The sequence below is a fragment of the Saccostrea echinata genome, unplaced genomic scaffold, assembly GCF_033153115.1.
Source record: "Saccostrea echinata isolate AGI-Se365-2 ecotype Australia unplaced genomic scaffold, CSIRO_AGI_Sech_v1 ptg000028l, whole genome shotgun sequence".
Taxonomy (NCBI): domain Eukaryota; kingdom Metazoa; phylum Mollusca; class Bivalvia; order Ostreida; family Ostreidae; genus Saccostrea; species Saccostrea echinata.
Window position 1 is genome coordinate 10,423,964 of NW_026889777.1, and position 25,946 is coordinate 10,449,909.

General features: G+C 31.5%; 3 protein-coding genes across 3 annotated transcripts; 1 reads left to right on the forward strand and 2 right to left on the reverse strand.

Moving 5' to 3' along the window:
* Window positions 1–5,115: 5,115 nt before the first annotated feature.
* Window positions 5,116–13,146, forward strand: LOC133193737 (UPF0047 protein YjbQ-like). The gene is made up of 7 exons (XM_061329678.1): window positions 5,116–5,273; window positions 7,929–7,963; window positions 9,332–9,351; window positions 9,465–9,504; window positions 11,931–11,972; window positions 12,406–12,523; window positions 12,946–13,146. Exons 1-7 carry the CDS (start codon window positions 5,126–5,128, stop codon window positions 12,987–12,989), a joined length of 447 nt encoding a protein of 148 aa, XP_061185662.1. The 5' UTR covers window positions 5,116–5,125; the 3' UTR covers window positions 12,990–13,146.
* A 560-nt stretch (window positions 13,147–13,706) lies between these two features.
* On the reverse strand, window positions 13,707–15,404 carry LOC133193736 (ankyrin repeat and SOCS box protein 11-like). The gene is made up of 2 exons (XM_061329677.1): window positions 15,366–15,404; window positions 13,707–15,056 (listed from the first exon to the last, which is right to left on the reverse strand). The coding sequence occupies exon 2, from the start codon at window positions 14,840–14,842 to the stop codon at window positions 14,021–14,023; it is 822 nt and encodes a 273-aa protein (XP_061185661.1). The 5' UTR covers window positions 14,843–15,056; window positions 15,366–15,404; the 3' UTR covers window positions 13,707–14,020.
* Window positions 15,405–23,677: 8,273 nt separating this feature from the next.
* Window positions 23,678–24,388, reverse strand: LOC133193510 (proteasome activator complex subunit 3-like). The gene has a single exon (XM_061329474.1). The coding sequence runs from the start codon at window positions 24,386–24,388 to the stop codon at window positions 23,678–23,680; it is 711 nt and encodes a 236-aa protein (XP_061185458.1).
* Between the last annotated feature and the right edge of the window lie 1,558 nt (window positions 24,389–25,946).

Sequence of the window (25,946 nt, forward strand, 5' to 3'; positions counted from 1 at the left end):
GTGATTCACACACGAGAAGGGAAATTAAATGAACACATAGATCTCATAATTATGTACATCTATGATGTATATTCAGTAAATCCTAATTAAGAAATAGTGTATATAGGTCATGATCAACACTGGGGCCTTAATAATGTGTATGCTTATGCAAGAATTATCATATATTCTCCAATGTAGGTTATCATTCTCATAATAAACACTGAAAAAATAGGTGCAATTACCAGATTACTTATCAATATAATTATTTACAAGTTTATCTCATAGTTTTAATCCTACCTCTGAATCAACCTTGATACATACATGTACATGGAGTACATGATGTAAATAATGTAATTCAAAGACTCAGAATTGATTTCATTATATCCTATTTTTCTCATAAAAAGATCCATTTCTTTGCAAAATCAAGCCAGTGCATATACACATACCTTAATACTTGACAAATTCTCCACAAATTTAGAGAGAAATATTGAATTAAGGAATTCAATGGTTTCAACATGTTCAACAAAACGGTAAATCATATGACACATGTCGATGCTATAAACATAGAAAAAACATTGAATGGCCTTATTTCAAAATTCAGGATATCCTTTCATTAAACCACAGCTGTTTAACATGGTCAGTAGTTTATGTACCATATTTAGTTGCAAATACCAAATGATCAACTCATAAAATGTAAATATAATTTCATATTGAGTATAGCAATTAAGCAGCACAGTATCGAAGAGCTTCACTTGTGATTTGTGAAGTGAGCTCAATAGACTATCATATCAGAAAAGAGAAAACTTAATTAAAACACTGTATAATTTGTCAAGCAAATTTTCTTGTAAAACCTTCCCAGAGTGCCTTCACTACCAGCATTTCCTGCATTACTGGGGAATATAACTGGCCCACAGTTATCGTGACTATTTAGTTCTTGTGTAACGGGAGAGGAGAAAAATGTGATGGACCAGACCGGGATTCGAACCTTGGCCCCTTGAATCTCCAGTCAGGTGCTCTACCAACTGAGCTATCTGCATGGCCAGTCTGGCGATCAAACTCGACTGACTGCAACACTTGCAAAAAGTTTAGAAGGATCAACAACAACAAAAAAAACACACTGTAATTGCATCTTCTCTACAATGCCATTGCATTTTGTTAAAAAATAATGCAATTGGCCTATTTCAACTAAATTGTTACAGAAGTGTAACTTATATGTACCTAGAGATGTCATGAATTTAAATATGCCGTGCGGCTTGAAGTTTGAAGAGGAAAATAAAAGTTACCTGTGTAAGTTGTGTAAAGGTTTCTGATGGCACAACTGCACTCACCCCAATGATCCTACCATAAAATATTTTATAATTAGCAATATTTACGGGTAACAATGTACTAAATAAACTCACCCAAAAATACACTGCTAAAGTCATGATATCAATTTTATGTTTGATTTTTTTCCTTATTAATCAGCTGTTAATATCTTTTACATTCCAGGAGCAAGCACATGTGTTGTTGTTTCGTATTGTATTGTTTTAATTCCAAAGCTGTCCAAATAGGCCTATATATTTGTCGTATTGATTTTCCTTACAAAAATACTTTTTATCTTTCAACAATTTCAACTAAAGCCGTACCGGTGGAAATTATGGGAGAAAATAAACATATGAGATGTCAGAAATAGGCTCAAGGAACATAAGACCAGCAGAACGATGCAATAACAAGAAATTTCTGCATACATCCTTACCTCCACTCTCCCCAGTTTCTGCTGCAAAGGGAAGGTATAATGTCCTGATAGTATAATGCCCTGATTGACCTGATCACATTTAATTCTAAAATATGAAGTAGTAAAGTGCCAAAACAAGTTTCTTTTAACTGCTTATAATTAGGATACTAAATGTCAATAAGATTCATGAAAGAAAAAATTAAAAAATATATTTTTTATTTTGTTTATTTGACAGATAAAATTGACAGGGGTATAATGCCCTGACTTTGGGGTATAATGACCTGATGACATGATAATATGAAAACCTATAATAAAAGCAAGTTTTCATTATATTTGTTTCACTTTTCAGTCTGATTTATTTTCATTAGGATAAATAAAAGTTTTACAAAAAAGATTTTGGGAAAATATCTATTTTCTATTGCTCAAAAGCCGCTCTGGAAGTTAGCAGGGGTATAATGCCCTGATTTTTGAATGCCCTGATTTTCAATAATGACCTGATTTAAATACTTATGTATATACTCATTCATTGTAACTAATGAAAATGTGAATAATTCCTTTATACTTTGATTTTCATTCTAATTTAATTCTTTTATTATTTTTTTTTAAGTTAAAATAACATAATATACATGCATTTTATTGTAGAATTCTTAGCCATTCATTTTATTATATTGTGCTATATGATTCATCAAAACAATCCAAAATCTTAGTAGTAAACTTTGATAGTTTTAGAGAGATTGATTAGAAATGTTTTTAAATGAACAAAATATTGATACACAGGCTGTGTTAGCCAAACCATTTTTTAAAAAAAGTCTAAAAATAATGCAGATATTTTAAATATATGGCCTGAGGTAACTTAATATTTTAAAACTGTGAAAAAGATATAATTTTTTTTTTTTTTTTTTTTTTTGTTTGTTTGTTTGTTTATTTTCATTTGTTTTTTGTTTTAAAAGTTACGAGCACTTATGTGCTGATGGAAAATTTACTAAGTAAAAATATACATCTTCAGTTTTGTTGATCAGATGTGTTTCTATTAAAAATGTAAAATGAATGAAGTCTCTTGTGGAAATAATTTTAAGTAAGGATAAAAAAAAAAATTGAACATGTATATATATATATATGCCAATATTTAACTTTAATTCTTACTGCAAGGTACAGACAGTAGAACAAAATAAATTGATCAATTGAAAAACAAACAATATACTGTTTGGATAATCATACACTGCTTGTTTATTATGTCTGATAGTGTCAAAGGGACATAGACCATACATATCCTGTGTACTATATCCCGTATATGGCTTCTGTAATTATCACCTGTGTAATCCCAGTCAACCATGCTCTGCTGACCGCATATTTCATAAACAAACCTGATAGAATCTAATTTTTCTGATTTAATTATTGCACATTATATAAAAAGACAAAATTATTTATTAATTATATTTATATACATTTGAATTTATATATACTTTATATAATGAAGTTTTTGAATCTGTCTTAAAACTATTAGGTGCTAAACAGCCTAATAAACTTTTTGAAAATGTTTCTCTAATTTAATGCATATTTAAATATTGTTTTAACTTGTTTGTGAAAAAAAGGAAAATATTTGAGGTAAATCTGTAAGTGAGCAGGTGTAATCATGCATTTACAAATATCAGTTCTTATTTAAACAATATGACGTTTCCTATGTTGAATGCTATATATATCAGATAAAAATTTATGTCTGTAAAATATGTTGTTAAACTAAAATCTTATTATTTATGAGAAAATATCTTAGACACATTAACTTTTGTTTCATTCACGTAAAACAAAGTATAAAAATATATACCGGGTCATTTGAAAGACCCGGCCGTTAGAAAAAGTCAAATTCTTTTACAATATCAGATCCTCAATTATATACACTGTAAAGAATGTGTTTGCAATTCAAACACTTTTCTAAACACTTTCTTGTCACCTCCTTTTTTATATGTTTAATTCCTAAACAGTCATGTAAAATTTCTAAACATGTCTTAGAAAGTGTTTAGAATTTAAACACTTGTGTGCTTAGAAATTAAACATATCTAAACACATAAACACAAGCGTTTAAATTCTAAACACATAACAGCAGAAGTGTTTAATATCTAAACACATCATTAGTATAATTTGTACCTGCAGAAAATATCAAGTCATCAGATTAGGTATCTGGTCATTTCAAAATATCAGCTAGGTCATCATTTTTTTTATTATTATAATAAAAATTCTAAGAAATCATATCCTCTAAAAGCTAAAAGTGTGCATGTATGTAAGTACTAGTATAGAATCATCAAATATACATTATCAATAATTCCCCAAATAAAATATAATGCTTAAGTTATAATATGTGATTTTTATCATCATGTTTTTAAAGATTGTTCTGTATAATTATTTAATTTATTATCATATGCATGCATTGTTTTACATGATTAATGCTTCTTTGTATAGGTCAACATTTTCTCAGAAATATATTGTTTTTCAATATATTATTTTTAATAATATCTACAGTAAGGTTATATAACTTAAGCTTTTCATTGAAGCAAGTAATTCAATCATGAATTCGCACACATTTACACGTAAATCGGGTCAATCAGAGCATTCATAAATCAGGATATTATACCCTTTGTAAACTTCAAAAGTGATTTTGAACAAAATATGATAGATATTTTCCCCCACACTTAATTAAACTACTTTCATATATAATCCTAAAAAAATATTTAATCAAATTGTAATATGAAAATTATGCTGAATTGGGTTTATTAGCAGTTTTTATACAATCAGGTCATCAGGTCATTATACCCCAAAATCAGGACATTATTTTCTATCAAATAAAACTTTTATTTTGCATTTTCTTCATGATTCTTATAGAAAATGATAATATTCATCGTTTCCAATAAAAATAATATTGTTTATGCACATAAAAACTCTTTATTTCATTATTTATATGTAATCAGGTCAATCAGGGCATTATACTATCAGGGCATTATACCTTCCCTGCTGCAAAGGGTTTGTCTAATTATAGCAGATCTTGAAAATCTGTGAAAGACGATGGATTAAAAAAATTAAATATCTTTATATCTTAATATGATAAAGAAATAAACAATCTGAAGATGGCATATTGACATCATATTTTATATGTTATAGTCTTTAATGCAGTAGTTATTTTTTGCAATTTTTTTTTTCCTAGGAATATTTTTATAGAATAATTTTTATCTCTGGTTTGGAGGAGCTTCTGATGATCAACATGATTCCTTTAATTTTATTAAAATGAAAAAAATCTGAAAATGATACACTGAATGGGCTATGCGTTTAACTACATTTCTAATTTAATAAATATCTTGTGTCTTAACATGCTTAAGTTCCTCGTGATTTCTTCTATTAGTTGTCCCTTTGTCTTTCTCTCTAAGACGCTTTATTTAGCCAGAAATGTCTCAGTCGGGAGAAGGCAGTGTATGGTATCAAAGAGAGATCGCCATTTCTGCCAAGAAGCGGGGATGTCACTTAATTACAGATGATGTGCTCCATCAGGTCCCAGAAATAAAGAAGATAAAAATAGGCGTCGCAAATATACATAGTACGTTTATTTGAAAAAATATTTTCAGTATCTGCTAATTAATTGATAGATCTAATTCTGTTTAGCCACAGGAGTTCGCAATTTTATCATTAAAGTCAATAGAAATCACTCGATTGACCAATCCATGAGTTATGCGTAATGGATTGGTCAATCGAATGATTTCTATTGACTTTATTGATAACGCATAGCTCATGGATTGGTCAATCCAGTGATTTCTATTGACTTTATTGATAAAATTGCGAACTCCTGTGGCTTAGCTGTTTAGCAGTTTTTAAAGTATAGTGGCTAGTAGTAATACATAAGTATAGGATCCCCCATGGTTTATGATAGGATGAGATTTTTATCCAACTCTTTGTGTGTTTTCTATTTCTGAGCTTTTGGCGAATTGGATGGAAATCATATCCAATCACACACCATTGGAAATGCAAGTCTTATTATTATGATATAGCCTTTAAAGAAAAAATTACAAAAAGTCTAGAGAATTTTAGCATTCAGTAATTTGGTGTTTTATTGAACACTGCACGTAGTATGCCTGAAAAATTCCAAATACAAGTGTTCAATATCGAACGCCCCGTTGTAAACAAAAAAATGTTGTCTGGTCAACCTCTCAGAGGCAAATTTATGATAGGTAGTGGCAGCTAGGTAAGATGCATTTATTTTTGGTTATTTTCATGCAAAATTGAAATTATTAATAAATTAGTACATATTTAAGCCTCTGAGTCAATAAACACTGGGTGCATGCGCAGGGTTCGAAATTCACTATATACAACTCGCAAAATGCGAGTTAGAATTCCCAAATTGCGAGTTAAAAATTAGGTAACTCGCAAAAACTTGCGAGTTGATTTTTTTTGCACTGAAACTGTAGCAAAATTATATAATATGACAGAACACAATGCTTTTGATTTAAATCAGTAATTTAAATAAAAGTCACACTGTAGTTGTATTTTGTGTATTCTACAGTAGTTACTTTTTCCTTAAGTTACATGTATTTAATTTATATAAATTTAACTTTATATGAAAATTGCGAGTAGTCTTATAAAATTGCGAGTTCACTTTCTTGGTACTCGCAATTATTTGCGAGTTGTAATTTTAGGGAGTTTCTAACCCTGATGCAGCTGGCCTAATAAGCATATCACAATGCTTGGTAGGGTCATTGGAATGATGCGATATAAAACACTTACAGGACAGACATTAATTTAAATACCAATACTGAAAATTCTTATTAATTTGAGTTATTTAGTTGAAATAATTAATATAAATTAATGGGAGATGTTTTAGCATAATAAAGGTGTTATTGAACTTATATTGGTGAATTATAATTGGCACTCATTAGCTGTACAAATGCACTCACAAGCTCATGAATTTGTACAGCCAACTGACGTGCCGATATTCACCAACATAATTAAGTTCAATAACCCTAGTATAGTATTAACATGTTGACAGTTCGACCGTTAGGGCAAGCGCAGATACCTATTCAGTTATTTAGATCTGCCTCTTCAAACTGCATGTGACTTAGGGAACCACTTTTTAAAGACTGATGTCACATGACTTTTTATGCTAGTTGCATTACCATAGCGATGTCTGAAAAATGCAAATTTTAACAAGGAACATTTAATCTACTATTTATCTACAATATCCATTAAATCAAGGTGAGTTCATTTTATTGTGAAATTTTCTTGTTACTGTGAGAATATAGTTACTTTGGGGTGAGATACAATTTCGGGTCTAGGGGTAACTGTGGAAAAAATTCTTTTGGATCAATGTGCAAAGTGTGAATTTTCTCTTCCCCCAGATGTTGACATAAGAGTGAGCGGTGCTTCACTGCACTTCCTATAATAGCTACATGTATCTAGGTTCAATCAAGGATGTACAGGGATTTACTCCAGTGATGTTTCTAGCTGCAGAACATATCGAGCTCTCTACAGACAAACCAGAGAAAAAGCTACAGATTTAAGCATTGTAAAAATAGCTTTAATTTATGGTGCTGCTTATTTTATCGCACACTTCGACTTTATTACCAGGCTCTATAAACAGTTTGAAACAGTCCTATGAGGAATAGGAATGTTTAGTTATTAAAAAAGGCATTCCATGGAATCCATGCCTGTGTTATATATGTATAATTCTTTTTTTCTTTCAATATTTTGTTGTCTTCTTTTATAGACGATATAAATGGTTTTTAAAAAGTTTTTACTTAGAGATTTTCTCAGCATGTGGTATATTTTCTTCCACATACATATTTTACCATTACCCCCAAATGGATGTTGCAAAACGATTTTTTTTTTAAATCGACATTTAGGCCACATTTTAAAGGTGTAGAAAGTAACACTAGATTACAAGTAAAATATGTATAGTAAATTGATCAAGGGATACCATGATTTGAGCAAGGGAATGCATATAAAACAAGAGAAAATACCCAAAGCGTATTATGCCTGAAAAGTACAGCTTTATAATTTGTAGTCATTAATGCTAGTCAATGTTTCAATGAATAGCTTAGGGATGGAACTATCATTGGAAAATAAAAATCATGGATTGCTCAATGTTCAAATGCACAAAGTAAATTGTAATATCTTGGCACATGGTAATAAGTCAAAACATTTTATCAAACTATTACATGTAAAAGGAAATATAATATTTGCTTTTTTTCTAACTTTTCAGTCAAGCACACATCAGCAAGTCTATGCTTAAATGAGGTATGTACAACATTTTTAAATTAAAATTTCAATTTTAATATATATGTCAATTCAAATCATGACCCCATAGGGCAGGATGGGGCCACAATTGAAGATCAAAGTTTTACAAAGGAACACAGTGTATATAGACAAAAGTCTTTAGAAATCTTCTTCTCAAGAACATCAATGTCATGATTGGTCATATTTATATGGAAGTAAATGAAGGTAGTGTAGTATGGCTAGTTTCAAATTTGTTCAAATCAAATCATGATCCCTGAATGTAAGGTCAGGCCACAATGGGGGATCAAAGTTTTACATAAAAATATATAGGGAAAAAATCTGCTGATGAAGAAAAACAGGGCCATATTGACTCAGGTGAGCAATGTGGCCCATGGCCCTCTTGTTTGAAATGATTGTTAGAGGAAGTTGTATTCTATCATACAGTAGTTAGAATTACATAATTCTGCCTTTATTCTGTCTATATCCCTAAACACACACACACAAAAGTCCAACAGAAAAAAGATACTGCCCCCTAAACAAACAAAAAAGAACCAAGAGAGAAATTTAAGACATTACCACTTAAACACACACATACACACACACAAAGTCCAACAGAGAGAGACATTGCTCCTTAACACAGACAAAGTCCAACTTGCATATTTTTGAGGCATGGAAACCCTTGCACCATAGCCTTTAGGCCATGGAGAATCAAAATTAAGGCTTTTTTTTAAAGCACATCTTACTTTTTCTTGATGCACTCATGCAGCTAGAGTATATTGTATCAATTCACTGCTTCATATTTTTTAATCAGATCTTTCCTTACCTCATCCCCTTCAGAGGAACTTTCTTAAAATTTCTCGCCATAAGAAGGATATAAATTTATACCTCTTCCTGCTTTCCCCTTGACTGCCTTAAGTGGCATAATGTCAATAAAAAAAACACTGCCGTAAAATAAATTAAAATTGCATTTCACATGGAATCTTTTATATAGTTCGTGAATTCAATAATTAATACTCCTACCTTAGTTTTCTCAATTTTTACATGTATTTCTTTACATATTAAATACAAAGGGTGGAATCAGAAAATTTTGTCAAAAGACCAAAAATGGGCAAAATCCACTTGATAAAGGGGCAAACATGAGAAATCATACATGTTATATCAGAATATAAATAAAAACCATAGTTGTCTGAAGAATAATGAAAACAAAGATCTGGTATATTAAGTGTTTGCAAAACGTTCAAAATCATGTCGATTAGTTCTCTCTCCCCTAGCTCCTCTTGTCCCACAAAAACACACATTTCATGCTAATTAACCCCATTTAATTAAAAAAAGAAATCTGATTTTGTAATTATTTTTCAGTAAATTTAATTTATTTTTTTTTTTATGTAGAACTGGGATCCTGATGTAAGGTAAGAGAAAATACATAAATAATAAATTATCTTAGATAATGTGGACAGATCTTTTTTAATTGTAAAACACTTCCTCTTTTTCTGTCATTAATATTTATTTTATGTTTTAATAGAGTTGACATGGAGATGATGATGAACAGATTGATTCCAGAGGTATGGATTTTCTTTCATTGATAATAATAAGTAATGGTTTGGGCCGTGGATGTTGGCCTGGGTAGCTCGGTAGAGCACCTGACTAAGTTTATAGTAATGCAGGGTTCCCAGGTTCGATTCCTGGTCCATTACCTTTCCTGTTAAAAATGAATACAAAAAATGAGTTTGGCATGTGTACTTTAGGTTTAAGTGACAAATTAATGAATGAAAAAAATCAGTTTGGCACTTTTAGATTAAAATTTATTCAGATCATGAACCCCAACGGTAGTGCCACAACTGGGGCTGTAAGTTTTACATAGGAATATATAGGAAATATCTTTTAAAATCTTCTTCTCAAGAACAGCTAAAGCCATTATTAGTCATTTTGATACAGAAGCACTGTCGGGTAGTGTAGATTGAAGTTTTTTTTTAAATCATGACCCCTGGGGTTGGGCCATAACAAGGGGTCAAAGTTTTACATAGGGATATATAGGACATTATCCTTTAAAAAAATGTTCTCCTCAAGAACAGCTAAGCCTTTATTAGTCATATTAAAACAGAAGCATCCTCGTGTAGTGTAGATTGGAGTTTATTCAAATCAAGACCCCCTGGGGTAGGGTAGTGGCCCAACAGGAGGTGTCAAAGTATCTAGGAAATATATTTTAAAAAAACTTCTTCTCAAGATCAGCTAGGCCATTATTAGTCATATTAATACAGAAGCATTCTCAGAAATTGTAGATTGGAGTTTGTTCAAATCATGACCCCAGGGGTTTAAGGGGGGCCACAATAGGGGTCAATGTTCTACATATTAGGAACATGTAGAGAAAAAAAATCATTGAAAGTCTTCTCCTCAAGAACAGCAAAGCCATTATAAGAAACATTTATATGTAGAAGCAACCTGACATATAGTGTAGATTGAAGTTTGCACAAATCATGTCAGGGGGGTATGACGGGGCCACAACAGGGAATCCAAGTTTTACATGGGAATATATAAGAAAAATCTTGAGAAAATCTTCTCAATAACATAATAAAGCCATTATTAGTCATTTACATGTAATACAGAAGCATCCTCAGGTAGTGTACATTCATATTTGATCAAACGGGTGTAGGGAGATGCAGAAATTGGGGATCAAAGTTTAACATATCAAATTATATCATAGAAGTTTTTAAAAATCTTTTTTCCAAGAACAGCAAAACCATGATTAGTCATATTTATTTGAAGCATCTGCATATTTCCTGTAGATTCAAATATGTCCAAATCATGACCTCCAGGAGTAGGGCAGGGCCACAATGGGCAATCAAAGTTATACATAGGGAAAATTTTTAAAAGTCTTCTTCTGAAGAACAGCAAATATATGATTATAGTCATATTTATATGGAAGCATCGTCATGTAGTGTACATTAAAGTTTTTTCATATCATTATACCCTCTGGGGTAAGTTGGGGCCATAACATGTGATCAAAGTTTTACATAAGAATGTGTAGGAAAAAGAATCTGCTAATGAAGAACATGGGCCTCTTGTATTTATAGTATAGCAAAGATATTGTCTTATATGATTGACATAAGTCACTATCAATAAGTTACTATCAATATCAATAAGTTACTATCAATAAGTTACTATCTATATCAATAAGTCACTATCAATATCATTAAGTCACTATCAATATCAATAAGTTACTATCTATATCAATAAGTTACTACCAATAAGTCACTATCAATATCAATAAGTTACTATCTATATCAATAAGTCACTAATCAATATCAGTAAGTCACTATCAATATCAATAAGTCACTAATCAATATCAATAAGTTACTATCTATATCAATAAGTCACTAATCAATATCAATAAGTCACTAATCAATATCAATAAGTCACTAATCAATATCAATAAGTCACTATCAATATCAATAAGTTACTATCTATATCAATAAGTCACTAATCAATATCAATAAGTTACTATCTATATCAATAAGTTACTACCAATAAGTCACTATCAATATCAATAAGTTACTATCTATATCAATAAGTCACTAATCAATATCAATAAGTCACTATCAATATCAATAAGTCACTAATCAATATCAATAAGTCACTATCAATATCAATAAGTCACTATCAATATCAATAAGTCACTATCAATATCAATAAGTCACTACCAATAAGTCACTATCAATATCAATAAGTTACTATCTATATCAATAAGTCACTAATCAATATCAATAAGTCACTATCAATATCAATAAGTCACTAATCAATATCAATAAGTCACTATCAATATCAATAAGTCACTATCAATATCAATAAGTCACTATCAATATCAATAAGTCACTACCAATAAGTCACTATCAATATCAATAAGTTACTATCTATATCAATAAGTCACTAATCAATATCAATAAGTCACTACCAATATCAATTAGTTACATGTACTATCAATTTCTTTCAGAGTACACCTTTTAAACATAGTTGTGAAGGTCCAGATGATATGGTATGTTAATCAATACTCTTTTATTAATTATATCTTTACCTGTTGATTACAATATCTGACCAATTTAATACATGTACCTTTGTGTACATTAATACATTAACAGCAAATACATTGCAGTTAGCTATTAACAGTTTAAAAGCAACAAAAACATCAATAAATGCTGAATATTATCAAATTTTGTATGGTGTCAGATCAGGGTCATACTTTAAGTTCACAGCTCAAAATGAAAAATCACTCTTGTTTAAAACTGATGGAAACAAAATCAGACAGTATTTTTAATAGTTTCTTGCATGTTTTACAGTGCACTAGCTATCAAAATTTAAAAACATGCTTTCATATAATTAATATCAAATATTCACAAGAAAAAATTTTTTATTGAGTAATATTTCTCCCATTCATTTGACTCATCTCCTAAATTTTACTTTTTATTTAGCCAGCCCATGTGAAGGCAGCATTTATAGGTACAGGTGTTAGTATTCCCATCACTGATGGCAAGTTTAATCTGGGTACCTGGCAAGGCCTCTGGCTATGTGAACATCGGAATTCTGCTGGTAAGTTTTTAACACATTTCCCCTAAACTTTCTTATATCTGCATGTATTTTTAAAATGTTGGCATTTCTGAAAACAGATTTCAGGGGAAGTAATCCTAGAACTATTTTTTTTTTAAACAAATGACAGATTCTTTTTTTTTTTTTAATTATTTGAATTTGTACATAATTCATTTTGTACATAATCCTTTTTTTTCTGGAAACTAAACCTTGTCTTGTAAAAAAATATATCAATTGCATGCTTATTGCTACAATTTTGCACATTCATATGTGAATGGGAGTGTAAAAATAAAAGTGTTTTAGAAAGCAGTCTTATCGACATTTCATATTTTCATGTAAATATTTAATAGCTGCAATTGATAATCAAGTTCACCAGTAAATCTATCCTAAAACCTGTTTTATAAATATTTTCTCTTTACTTTCAGGAAGGAGAACTCTTGTGGTCACAGTAAATGGCTGTGTACGTTAAATTACGGCCATTTTATGTACTGTTTGTATACTTTCAGGAGTGAGGACTTTGTATATGGAGTGTTTGTAATATACAATATACCAGAATCTGTGATAGGTTTTAAATGTCACATTTACAGTTTTGTTTGAAACCACAAATAAAACAATTACATGTATAATGAATACTTTGCTCTTTTTATGGTTGATTATGCTTTTTATTGCAGAGTAGAGACAATGTCAAGTAAGAATTTTAGCCACCACCCTTCAGGCTTGTAGCTGTTCTTTCAATAACAAGCTCTTTACAATCAATATATGCTACTTTGTGATCAAAGTAAAAAACACTATTTCATCAAGGCAAGAGTACTTAAAGTAAATTACAAAACATGTCAGCTTAAATACATTCATGATTCACAAACGTTCTTAAGTATACTTATCTTGCAAGCTCTGCTAGTGCTAACACAGGTATGGGTTTTGAATCATTGTGATGTCTTGAGATTTATTCATATATAGGAGTAAAATTTGGCATTTTGCTTGCTCAAGGTATGCCAATTAGTTTGGGGAAACTGTTTTTGTTAGACTCAGTGTTCTATAAAATTGCAAACCAGTACAGTATCATAAATTTGTTCCCTTTTCTAGGAGAGTGCTTCAGGTACCTTCAAAAATGTAGATTACATCTTCAAGATGAGTTGAGTACCTATATGGAAGTGTGCTAACGATGACAGATAAAAACAGATGGCATTAAATCTCCTGAGTGACACGGTTGACCTTTAAAATACATTGCAATATAATTTTATTGCATGACATATTATGCAGATAACTTTAAATTCTGATTTACAGTGAAAATGATAATAATTTGTATATCCATGAAGTTTGTCTGTATTTTTTATCATATACATGTGGTTAATTGCTACAGTAACTTCAATGTGGCCACTATACTACAACAAAATTGAGTCTCTTTAAACTTTCTTTAAATTGTAAGTAATGTTGACAATTAACATGTAAATCATTTCATAGTTTCATAATGAATGCATTATTTGAAACAAACATGAAGGATTAAGCCATGGATTCGTTAACACTGTCAAGTTCTGATATTTCTAAGAAGCCTTTTAATGGACGAGGAAGAGTAAGCTCCCTTAGTTTCTGCAGGAAGTGTGGTTTGAGGAGTTGTCTTATACAGACACGGCACTGCTGTTGTAGATACACAGGTCGGACCTCTATATCAAGGTTGTCCTCCACAGTCTTGTAGTACTGTGCAATAGTGTACGAGTGATAAACAGCTGGGTTGTTGAATTTGGCCCCTGCCAGTAACAGCATTTTTGTTATCTCTAAATCTCCTTGTATCAGCGCAAGAGTCAGTGGTGTAGTACTAAGACCTGTTACCCAGCCTGATAAGTCTACATTACAATTATATTTTATAAGCAGTGCTACACAAGATGGTTGATACTTTTGGACGGCGTGGAGAAGGGGGGTCTTGAACATTCTGTCTTGAACATCAGGATTAGCCCCAGCTTCCAAGAGCAAGCTAGCAAACTTCTCATTTCCTCTTATTACTGCAGCATGTAGTGCAGTCTGACGATATCTGGATGAGGAGTGGTCAACATTACTCTCTGCCTGCAGGAGAATTTGAATTACATCTGCATTTGAGGAGTACATTACAGCCCATAGTAGAGGAGTGAACCCTCCCCACACCCTGGCATTGGGGTCCCCTCCTGTCCTCAGCAGGTGCCTCAAGATTTCTATATTTCCATATCGACTTGCCCAACAAAGTGCTGAATCAATCACTGCTTGTTCACATCCTTCATGTAGTAAGTTCACAACACGACTGCTGTCACCCATGTGAACTGCCTCCAAGAGGGCTATATGACAATTACTCATGCTTAAGTATCACCGGAAATTGATGAAAATATTTTTGATAAAGTTTTTGTCCAAAACTAGTCCTTTCTTAAACCTTTATCTTCTGCATTCATAAGCTTTCAGATATTTCAGAAAGTTCGTATTAAATGCTTCAAAACAACTCTTCCCTTGGCTGTTAGTTGTGTTGATCACACAATTATTAAATTCTGTCATTCCTCAAAGATGTTTTGGCTTTCTATAAAATATTAGAATAGATGAGTGTTTAAAGTCATATTAAAATATATAGGTTGTAAAATTCTACTTCTATAATGCAGTAATTCTGGTTGTAACATGCCATTTTATTGACTGAAAAATTTCGTTTATGTCATATACAGCTGATATACATGAACTTTGAAGAAAAACATCAGCATGAAATATAAATAAATTAACAAATGAGAATATTCTATTTAAAGAAGAATCATAGTTTATGTGTTTTAACACATATGCTAGGATGTTTTCTAACAAATATTCTCTTCTCAAAAATGTCAATTTGTTGCGCACTTACCTGTCTACCATTTACTATATGAAACGGATTTCGTCTGATTTGTTTTGTAAACACGCAAGCACCCATTTGATCCTGATCAAAAGGGATATACTAAACACCGGAATTAAGTACATGTAATTTCCAATTTTAGGCCAAGAAGGCATATAATTTAGTAAAGGTATAAGTAACAAAATAAAAAGTGAAATTTCTAAATGATAGTCTGACAATTAATAAATTAACATCAGTTATGATGATAAGAATACAATTAATAAAACGCAAATAAAAAAGTTCACATATTAACCTGATAGACATGGGGGGGGGGGGGGGGGTTAGACTAGGATATAATGTTATTTCCTCATGATAAATCAACTTTTTCTTATTTTCAATGTTATCTGAAAAACTTGTAATAATCATTTTCATTCGTGATAAGTTATTTAAAAGTACGAAAACCTATTAGGATCAATCTAAGGAGAAAAAAAAATATTAAAATGGTGTATATATTAAATGCTTTCCGATAAGGCGTAATAACGCGAAAAAGGTGTCATGACGCCCTTTGAAAAGACGTCATAACGCCTTAAATTTACATTTGAAAATGTTTTCCCTTATATGACACTATCTAAGCAATGCGTATTTAATTCTGTATAAAAATAGGTGCGTCACGGGTCTTTATATAAATTCATTGTTCAGTCATAAACGATTGACGTAATTTCTCTGTGACGTCATTAGTGGTTGACGAGTTCAACACTTTCAATTTGTACCGTTGAGGCACAGGCACTTGTTTCGGTAATAAATTTTTAACCCATAGTATTATACTATGGGTTAAAAATTTATTACCGAAACAAGTGCCTGTGCGTTGAGGTTTGAAAAAAAAATCATTTTATGGGTTTAAAAACTTTAGTACCTATCATCCCGATAAAATTTTAAAATGATACTTTATATTTATATTTGAGACTGATTTAGTAAAATTAATACGGATTGGCATGCGATCAAATCTACCATAAAGCCCGAAGGGTTTTATGGGATTTGGTCATTTGGTCACATGACCAACCCGTATTTGCATCCCGATAAAAGTTTAAAATTCTTAATTGAAAAGGAAAAGGCATTATCACGTCTATCAAAAGACATTACGCCTTTCATAAAGGCGTTATTACACCTTTCAAACGACGATATTACTCTTTTTTTTTCAATACAGAACAAACTTAGCCCACACCGGGGGCTGAAATGCTGACCCTTGGGGCATGAATTACATAATTTATTATGAAAGTGCTAATTTTTCAAAAAAAAAAATCTTTAAACAGATTGTAGCTAGCTTAATATCCAGGAAAAAGGATTTTTAAATGTGTTATACATGTATATTTTCAACGTTAAACCATTTTCTGATGCCAGACACCTACACATGTAGCTCTATCCATGGTCATGGATTTCACAATTTTGGTTGAAGGCTAATTGCTCATTATACCCATGCAAATATTTTGCCTACTTTTTTTTCCAAGAGCTAAAAAAAGATTTTCATATTTGAAAAGAATTTTCAATATATATGACCAGCAAAGACCCAATTTAGGGCGCATCTGTCTAAATCCTTGATTTCACGAATGTTAACTTCTTTTAAATATACCCATGAATGCAGACAGTTGTCTGCGAGATGTGCAGGAGTATAGAGAATATTTTTATTGCATGAATAAAGATGACTTTGATATTTTGATATCATTTATATAATTATCAACATAAAATAACGCCTTTCCAAGTTTCACTATAGTGCCTTTTCAAACAGGACGGTAGTACTAGTGGGGAGGCGCACCCACCCCACTTTATGGGAGAATAGTCAATTGCAAGCTGTAGTTTAATGTAAAAAAATCATTTATTGGCTGCTTGGTCCCTGCACATTTTTTGCAGTAATTGGTCGAACTCTGGCAAATTAGTGCCTTTAAAAAAAGTTTGACCGAAAAGTTTGAAAAAGAGCCCCCTCACCCATACTCCCCCCCCCCCCCCCCCGAAATAGGATTTTCGAGTTGAGGTTAATTTTCTTTTTTTCTGATTGAAGAAAACAAGAGCCTTGAAAAGCAAAGGTGGAGTATGTTAATAATTTGGTTCTGGCTAAAACTGTAATATTTTAATTATATCTACATATGATAAATGATTTGTATCTCCCTTTCTATTGTGTTTTAGATATAGATTTTATGAAAATTATAGTCCAAATTAATCACACTTAACGGGAAAAGAGGTGAGTATAATATAGATAAAGAATGAGCGAATGTTCCCAACCTGCTGTATCCTTGGAGTTAGGTGTTAATACTTTTTTGTATTATTAGAAAGTTCAGTATGTTTCCTAATTAGGTAAAGTACTTATCTTCAATTAGAAAAAGTAATAATTTAATTCTGGTTATAACGCGGTATTTGATTGGATAAAAATTTACTTTATATCGTATAAATTGGGTTGCCTACGTCACAATGACTTACGTCAAAAACGAATCGATCCGTCTGACCTTACATTTAAATTTTGTACAATATGAAGTCATTTTTTTAAGGGCAATCGTCTTCTTTCTTACACTAAATGAATGAAAATTAAATCATAAGGAATGAAGTTAATAGCTACGCGGATTAAAAAGCGTAAACTGCCCCAACCCACTTTATACCGTATAAATTGGGTAGCTATTAAATTCATTTCGTAAATATTTTACTAGAAAAAAAATTAATGGTAAACTAACAACATCGTGATGTCTTCAATTTTTTTTCAATCGTACTTCTCTTATCACCTGCATATGGGGTTTTTGTCTCCCAGTTGATTCGATACGCAAGAGCATGATCTATGTACGAACAATTTCTAAAACGAGGCAAGCTATTGACAAACAAGTTGTTAAAACAATGATATCATCAGTCTCGTTTGAAGTCATTATTTGGCGCGTTTTATGGTCGATGACCTTGTCAGTACACGTAAATACAACCTATCATTAAGTCAATACTGACTGCCGTTTTTCATGCGTATTGTTAAGCAATTATTTACACACTGAATTGTCTACGAATTTTCCGTTTTTCCCCATCATGACAAGGAGCACACGGCAGGTGTGACCGGTCGGCAGGGGACGCTCACTCCTCCATGGCACCTGATTCCGCCTCTGATGGTTTTGGAGGTCCGAATATGCTCTGCTCCCGATTTTTAGTGTCTAAATGGACTACTGTTCGTTATCTCCATATTTTATAGAAATATCTCAATATCTACTAGGGACGTACAATTGTAATATCGTTTTTCAAAGGGGTGGGAAGGCAACAGAAAAAAGACTACTTACTTTTAATGTCTTTGGCAAGCAAAAGAAGAGGATTTCCAACTCGAAAATCCTATTTGTAACGGAGGGGGGGGGGGGTTGATTCAAACTCTTTTAACCAGATCTTTTTTTCAAAAAATACTTAAACATAAACCACAAGGGGGGAGGGCAATCGGCCTTTCAATGATCATTTTCATATACTAGATATATATAGTGAAACAATATTTTTGGGAAAAATGGAGGTGGGGCTCTCATACTATCTGACCGGAGCCTTAAAAAAACAAATTATGCATAAACATATATGGCTTTCCATAATTCACAGACTCTTGCGCCATCTGAAGGACCCGGACCACTAATAATTATTAATAAATATATGGACTAATAAATTGTGAAACACATGTGTTTTACTTAGCTTGTAATTTTTGAAAAAGGCACATGATAGAGTCATATGTCAGCTAAATATTCATATTCAAAAACAATTGTTCAAAGGCGGATCCCTTCTTATTAATTATAGCCTCTGGCGTCAAGTCCTCAGAATAGCACTAAGCCAGCTTAAAAAAATTAAACATAAGAAAATTCCTTCCATTTCCAGACACGTTTCTAAGCATACATTGTAGATGAAATCCACCTTAATGTATATCACAGTAAACGTTTTAGATTTAACTTCCATTCTAGCTAAATTAATGCATGTGAATTTCCGCCTGTTGACCTTCACCTTTTAATTGTGGACCGGATTCATCTTTTTTGCGCCGTCTTGCGTCAATTCAGTAAATGATTATTGGTTTTGCATAGGCGAACGTTCGTTTTGCAACGGAGTCTGCTGATTTTATTTTAAGGTGTTTGTTTTGTATTTCAATATTTTTTTTTTTTTTTTGAAGATTTTAAAATTCCTCGTTCTGACAAAGTAAATACGAACTTAAAAAATATTTCTATATCAGATTAGTACTTTTCAAACTATTTCCCCTTTAGGAGATACGAAAGAGTCAAAGATATATCATGCTGGCCCCTGATGACTCTAATTAAGTAACAAATGATTAAAATATTAGCATACATGGAGTTTAAGTCTTCCAGTAGGTTCGATACGCAAGAGCATTATCTACGTACGAACAATTCCTAAAGCAAGGTAAGCTTATGACAAACAAGTTGATTAAACAGGGATATCGACAGTCTATTTTTCCATATAAGTCAATATTTTGGAATTCTATGGTAGTTATAATGACTTTGTCAGCAAATGCAATTTATCATTAAATTGAATGCTGACTGAAGTTTTTCATAGTAATTGTGAGGCCATTATTTATACACTGAACTGTCTACGGATATTTCTGGTTTTTTCCCCCGGTCCTGACAAGGAGCACATATCGGGTGTGACCAGTCGGCAGGGGATGCTTACTCCTCCATAGCATCTGATCCCACCAGTAAATTTTGAGGTCCGTGCTTGCTCTGCTCCAAATTTGTATCGTTTCATTGGACTTTTGAGATTGAATACTATACAATTATGGATTCTCTCGATGGTGAATATGGTTTTTTATTCCCCAGAAAAATATCAATATTGACAGAGGCGAAGCTGAGGTCAATATTGATATTTTTCTGGTGAATAACAAACCATATTCACCACCGAAAGAGTCCATAATTGTTTTATTATATAGTCAGGATTTGAATGAATAAGACAATGAAGGCTGCACAACAACTCTATTTTAATTAACAAACTTCTATAATTTGATATCGAGCATTAGTGCTCAGTAGATTAAACTTGTTGAAATTCTAGGTTTAAGTTTAGGGCCACAAAATTCATTTTATTTTATTTATTTATTCATTTATATAAGTATGATACATATAATATAATATATAAATGAAAGGTTCGATAATTTTAACTTTACTTCACACATTGTATTTCTGAAATCGTTTGCAGAGGATCTTTTACACTGCCATCATTTCATACACAGGTTTTAAACACGAAAATTTATATCATTAATAATTCCCAATCGCCTGTAAAAAGCTTTAACTTAATAAGCAGTGATGGGTGTTGTAAATGATGTAGCTATTTTATATATTCAAATCAAAAAGAAATAAGCATTGACAAAAGAAAAATAAATAAATCAAAGATCTGGCATTATTCCTGTGTAATTAATTCCTAGATTTCTATATTTCATACAATTTTTTTTTTTACATTTGTATATATGACCCTTGTCGCAATTGGAATTTGTATAAAAGTAGAGTCCATTGAATCCCATTGCAACTTGTATTGAGGGCCAGGTCACCCTCCAATATGGGTGTACTTCATTTGCATTAGCGAAACAATATAAAGTTAGAGTATTTTGAAATGGAAAAATACAATGTGTATTGTCAGAAAATCAGATCCCCTTAATACTTAAGTGTTTGCTTTTATCAGCAAAAAAAAAAAAAAAAAAAAAAAAAAAAAAGGGGGGGGGTGAAGAGATAAAAAATAAACTGTATTCATTACAACAACACAAAGTGTTTGTCAATATCTTATATTGCAAATTATAGGCTTTAAACTTACTATCAATATCAAGCTAACTACATGCAAAAAATAATTCAGCATCTATAATATGAAATATTAGAACGTTTTTTTGAAAAAATATCTATTTTATTTTCTCCTTTTTATTGGTAATTTGGAAAGCCATGTGATTGTAAGAGTAAATTGGATTTTATTGCATTTTTAAAAGCAACATTGATATATTATTTACTTTTACATTTTCATATTTTAAATAACCTTTCATTGATATTTCCACATGTGCATGTATACAGGAAAAATAAGTTTAAATCTGTTGAACGTTTTAATCATGAGAGATTTAAAAATTTAAGTAAGGAAAGGTATTTACTTCTTTATACGGCTTCATGTATAGTATACCTATATATTACTTGTGAATCTTTTAAAAAAAGAAATAAGTTTAAAAACTTTAATTGTACAGATCAAAATGTGAATCCAGAAAATCTAAGATAAATAATTTGCCCGTATTCTTCTTCTTAAGAACAGATTATAAAATGATCTTTTATCAAAAATCTTGAAAATAACAACTTAAGTCACATTTATAAATGTACAATGAATAAATTTAATTTTGATTTTTTATTCAAAGTATAACAATAATGGGATTATAAGTGATAAAAAAATTGTATAGAATAATAAGGATGGCTGCAGAAAGGTAACATTTTAAACATCATAGAAAGTTGACATGTTTTTAATATTTTAGAAATTTATCATTTGCATAGTTTACAACCAAAATAGGTCCAAAGATACGAGGGGTGATCAAAAAGTTCGCGAACTATCTCTATATTTACAAAAACCATGATTCAGATCAGAATGAAATTTGGCACACATATAGTCATACATAGGGTGTTTCAACAAACATGTCCCGACTTTTGATGTCTACATTTTTGCACAATAATAAAATATTTACAAAATTATAACTGTATTTTATAGCACATTTTCCGGCAATATAATTGTGATATAAACAATATAAAAATAATTTCATTATATTTTTTCCATTGAAGTTTGATTACATCTTCAAAAATCAGGTTGTCAGGGTTTTTTTCCTCCAAAAATGGATCTATGGATGTTTTGAACTAATCAACACAAAAGGAAATCTCCAAATCACCAATACTAGTGTATAATATTTTGAAAAAAAGAAGTACTCATATGAAAACCATCTTTCTAGGAAACAGACTTCTAAATGATGTCAAAATATAAGCCATACAGGACTACAGAGACAAAATGAGGATGCTGACTTAAAAACGTGGCTTTTTTGAACACATAAAAAATGAAGTTATTTTGAAAACTGCTGCTGAAGTTCAAACTTTAAAAATGCCTTTTAAAAAAAATAATTGATTCAGCATCACTCCATCTTTCATATTGATAAAATTGTTTGGCTATGTGGTTTTCATTTTTGCAAAAATTTTCTTACATTAATACTGTCTAACTTTATATTGAATCTGCAAAGTCGGGACAAGTTTTCTGAAACACCCTGTATGTTCTATAAATAGTAGGTGTCATGTTATGTTTTGCTCCATGTTTGTGACGTCACAATGTGAAAATGACGTCAATATGTGAGTGACTTATGACAAAAGATGGTTGAATCAGTCGCACTCGAGCAACGAAGGGCTGTAAAATTTAACGTGTATCTTGGAAATTCCTTTGTAGTAGCATATAATAATTTGTACAACGTTAATGAAGTCAAAAGACTTGCCAGAAGTTTAATCATTAATTGGATTGATTGTTTTGGTGAAGAAAGAGAGATGATTAAAAATGAAGTTGTTCTGTTGCCCAGTGAAAGCAAGCGGGGAAAGAGATTTGTCTCTAGTTGACTAATTTGTTATGAAAGATCGCCAAGTTACAGTAAAAAAAATAGTTGAATATCCTAACAATAATATAATCATTGAATCCCTAAATTATCGTTTACTTTAGACTTTAAACATATCAGATATGATAAAATAGAAGGCGCCCATACTTTATCCACATTGGATAAACGACGCTTCCTAGACAGAGTACTCGGGCTGTGATGGTCACCATGCTCATTCTGGGGAAGGATATCCTTATCCACCCATCCTATTGCCGAGATTTGGTTATTTTTGACAAATGGACTGTTCTTGTTATAAAAAATAACTTGCATAGTAAGAAATATAAGACTCGGAAAATATTTCAGCTTCTGTGAACAGAACGCTACAGAGCATGTTACGTGACCGCCTGGATCACGTGATTCGCGTATGAGCAGAACGGTGGTAGATGTGCATTAAAATCGGAGAGGACTACTTTAAAAAATAATGAACACTGAAACCTAATTTTATTTCTTTTATGGAAGTAATTCAATTAGTTCGCGAACTTTTTGATCACCCCTCGTATATCCATTTTTTTCCTTGTTTTTATCATCTGTCTTAAAACATTTTTCTCTAAATCTACTATACAAAATTTTCTTTACTTTCATTCTATTTTCTTCAAATTCTATCTTAAAACATTGTTATGATTATAGAAAAAATTCCATTTGATTGAGAAAAGAGAGGACTGTTTTCTGTAAAGACATATGAAGGGGGTAAAGTGTATTGAATTGTTGGCATTGCTATTCAGTACAAATCCCCTGCATGATCTGATCGGGGATTCTGTATTTTATGTAAATTTTTAATCACAAGATCGTGAAGTTTGGCATACATATTTCTCATATCTCGACAAAGGTTTATCTGATTTTGCAATTCATTGGAATCAAACTCCATCACAGCCATTTTGTAATCAGTGATTTCTGGATATTTTATAATTTTAGAAATCATCTTTGCTCTGAAGAAAAAATAATCTGTTCCAGATTCTTTGAGGGACTTTGCTTTCATTTCAATAGTAGAGGCTTCTTCCATCACCGCCTCTTGAACAGACACGCCAAAATTATTTCCGTCTTGAATTCGTGGAATCAGGAGAGTAATCCACATCTTTATTTCACACGAACTACCTACCAGATCATCAATATGGGGTTTAAGTTTCTCGATTACTTCCAAAAGAATCTGGTTAGAGGTTATAGCATTTTCATTGATTGCTGATGCATGCAATCGTGAGGAGAAGTTGCTTCTCGTAGAATTGTTTCCCAGACTGTTGATTAAAACTCTTTCAATGTTCAATTCTTTCCTTTCAGTATTTGTCTTGGACAGCTTTAAATTTTTTATTTCGTGGTAAATATTATCCAGTTCAACAAACTTTGCTGGTAGGATATCTTTCGCCATCCGTTCCCCCTCTGTGATAAATCTAGCTTTGTACTCACACAATGCTTTAGAAGTATCCGGTTTATCCATTTTAGACTTTTCTGTTTATGCTTTACAAATACAACAAGTACATATATTGTTGCAGTCTTATTTCAGTGTAAAATATCGGAGCTTGTACGTTAGTTTCATATATATTACAATTGTTGAATAATAATAAAAAATAATTAAAAAAAAAAGATTTGATATTTAGAATATACTTATAACTAGATGAATTATCTAACATAAACTTACTGTTATCGAAATTGTCATGTATCGTGTAGGCTCCGGTTAGCAGTTTATACTCAAACGGTTTTCTGAAGGAAATGAAGTACATGTTTACATTTCCTATTGTACTGAGATCTTAATAATAAGTAAAAAAAAAAACAAAAAAAAAAAAACAAACAGGGGTGCGTTTTAACATTGTTCAAACTACATAAAATGGTAATAAATGTATATCACGGGACAATTAATGCACTAGATGATTACCAAAACTCTGCATGCTCTAGGAATTGCTAGAATACATTTGGTAAGATCCTTTCAAGCTATTAAATTTATTTACGAAGAGAAGATCTTTTATAATGTAAACGAACAGTGACTAATCTTTAATCCAGTTCACTGAAACAATTTTTAACAGGGCAAAAACACAGATCCCTTGAAAACCTGCGGTGTGATTAGGTGCCTAGAAAAAGTAAACATTCCCTGTCAACCGGTCACAACCGAGATGAGCTCAATATATTGATCAGGTTTATGGAGTACTTCATAGTTTAATTTAATATAAAACAATTACAATCGGTATGTCACCTATAGCTTGTATTAATAGACAATGTTGAATTTGAGAAAAGCCGTCTTTCAATAGGGTTGTTGAAATCTTTTTAACATCAACTCATTTTTCAGCAGTTTTGGTTTAAAAATTATCATACTCTGAACATGCTCGTGCGTATGGAATTATTTGGGAGGCATTAAAATCGTATGCAGGTGATAGCGGAATATCACTACATAAATACGGAGAGTTAACAAAAGAAAATTAAGCTGAAGTCATCTCCTTTGTCATACTTCCCTTACTTATGCAGCAATATAACTTCATCACCTGCATATGGGGTTTATATCTCTCAGTTGATTCGATACACAAGAGCATACTCTACGTATGAACAATTTCTAAAGTAAGTTATTGACAAACAAGTTGATGAAACAAGAATATTATCAGTTTCGTATAAAGTCATCATTTCGTAAGTTCTATGGTCGATACAATGACCTTGTCAGCAAATACAAGTCAAATGCTGTTTGACGTTTTCCATACTTATTGTTAGGCCATTATTTATACATCAAATTGCCAACGGATTTTCCCGTTATTTCCAGATCATGAAGAGCAGCAGACAGCGGGTGTGACCGGTCGCCAGGAGATGTTCACTCCTCCATGAAACCTGATCTCATCTCTGATGTTTGAGAGGTCCTTGTTTGCTCTGCTCTTGATTTGTATTGTTTGAATGGACTTTTGAGCTTGAATACTGTTCGTTATCTCCATATTTTTCATTCATACAGTTTAATTGTGAGATGGTTATTATCGTCTATATCCGGTAAAACATTCGAATATGAAACAAATGTGGCAGAA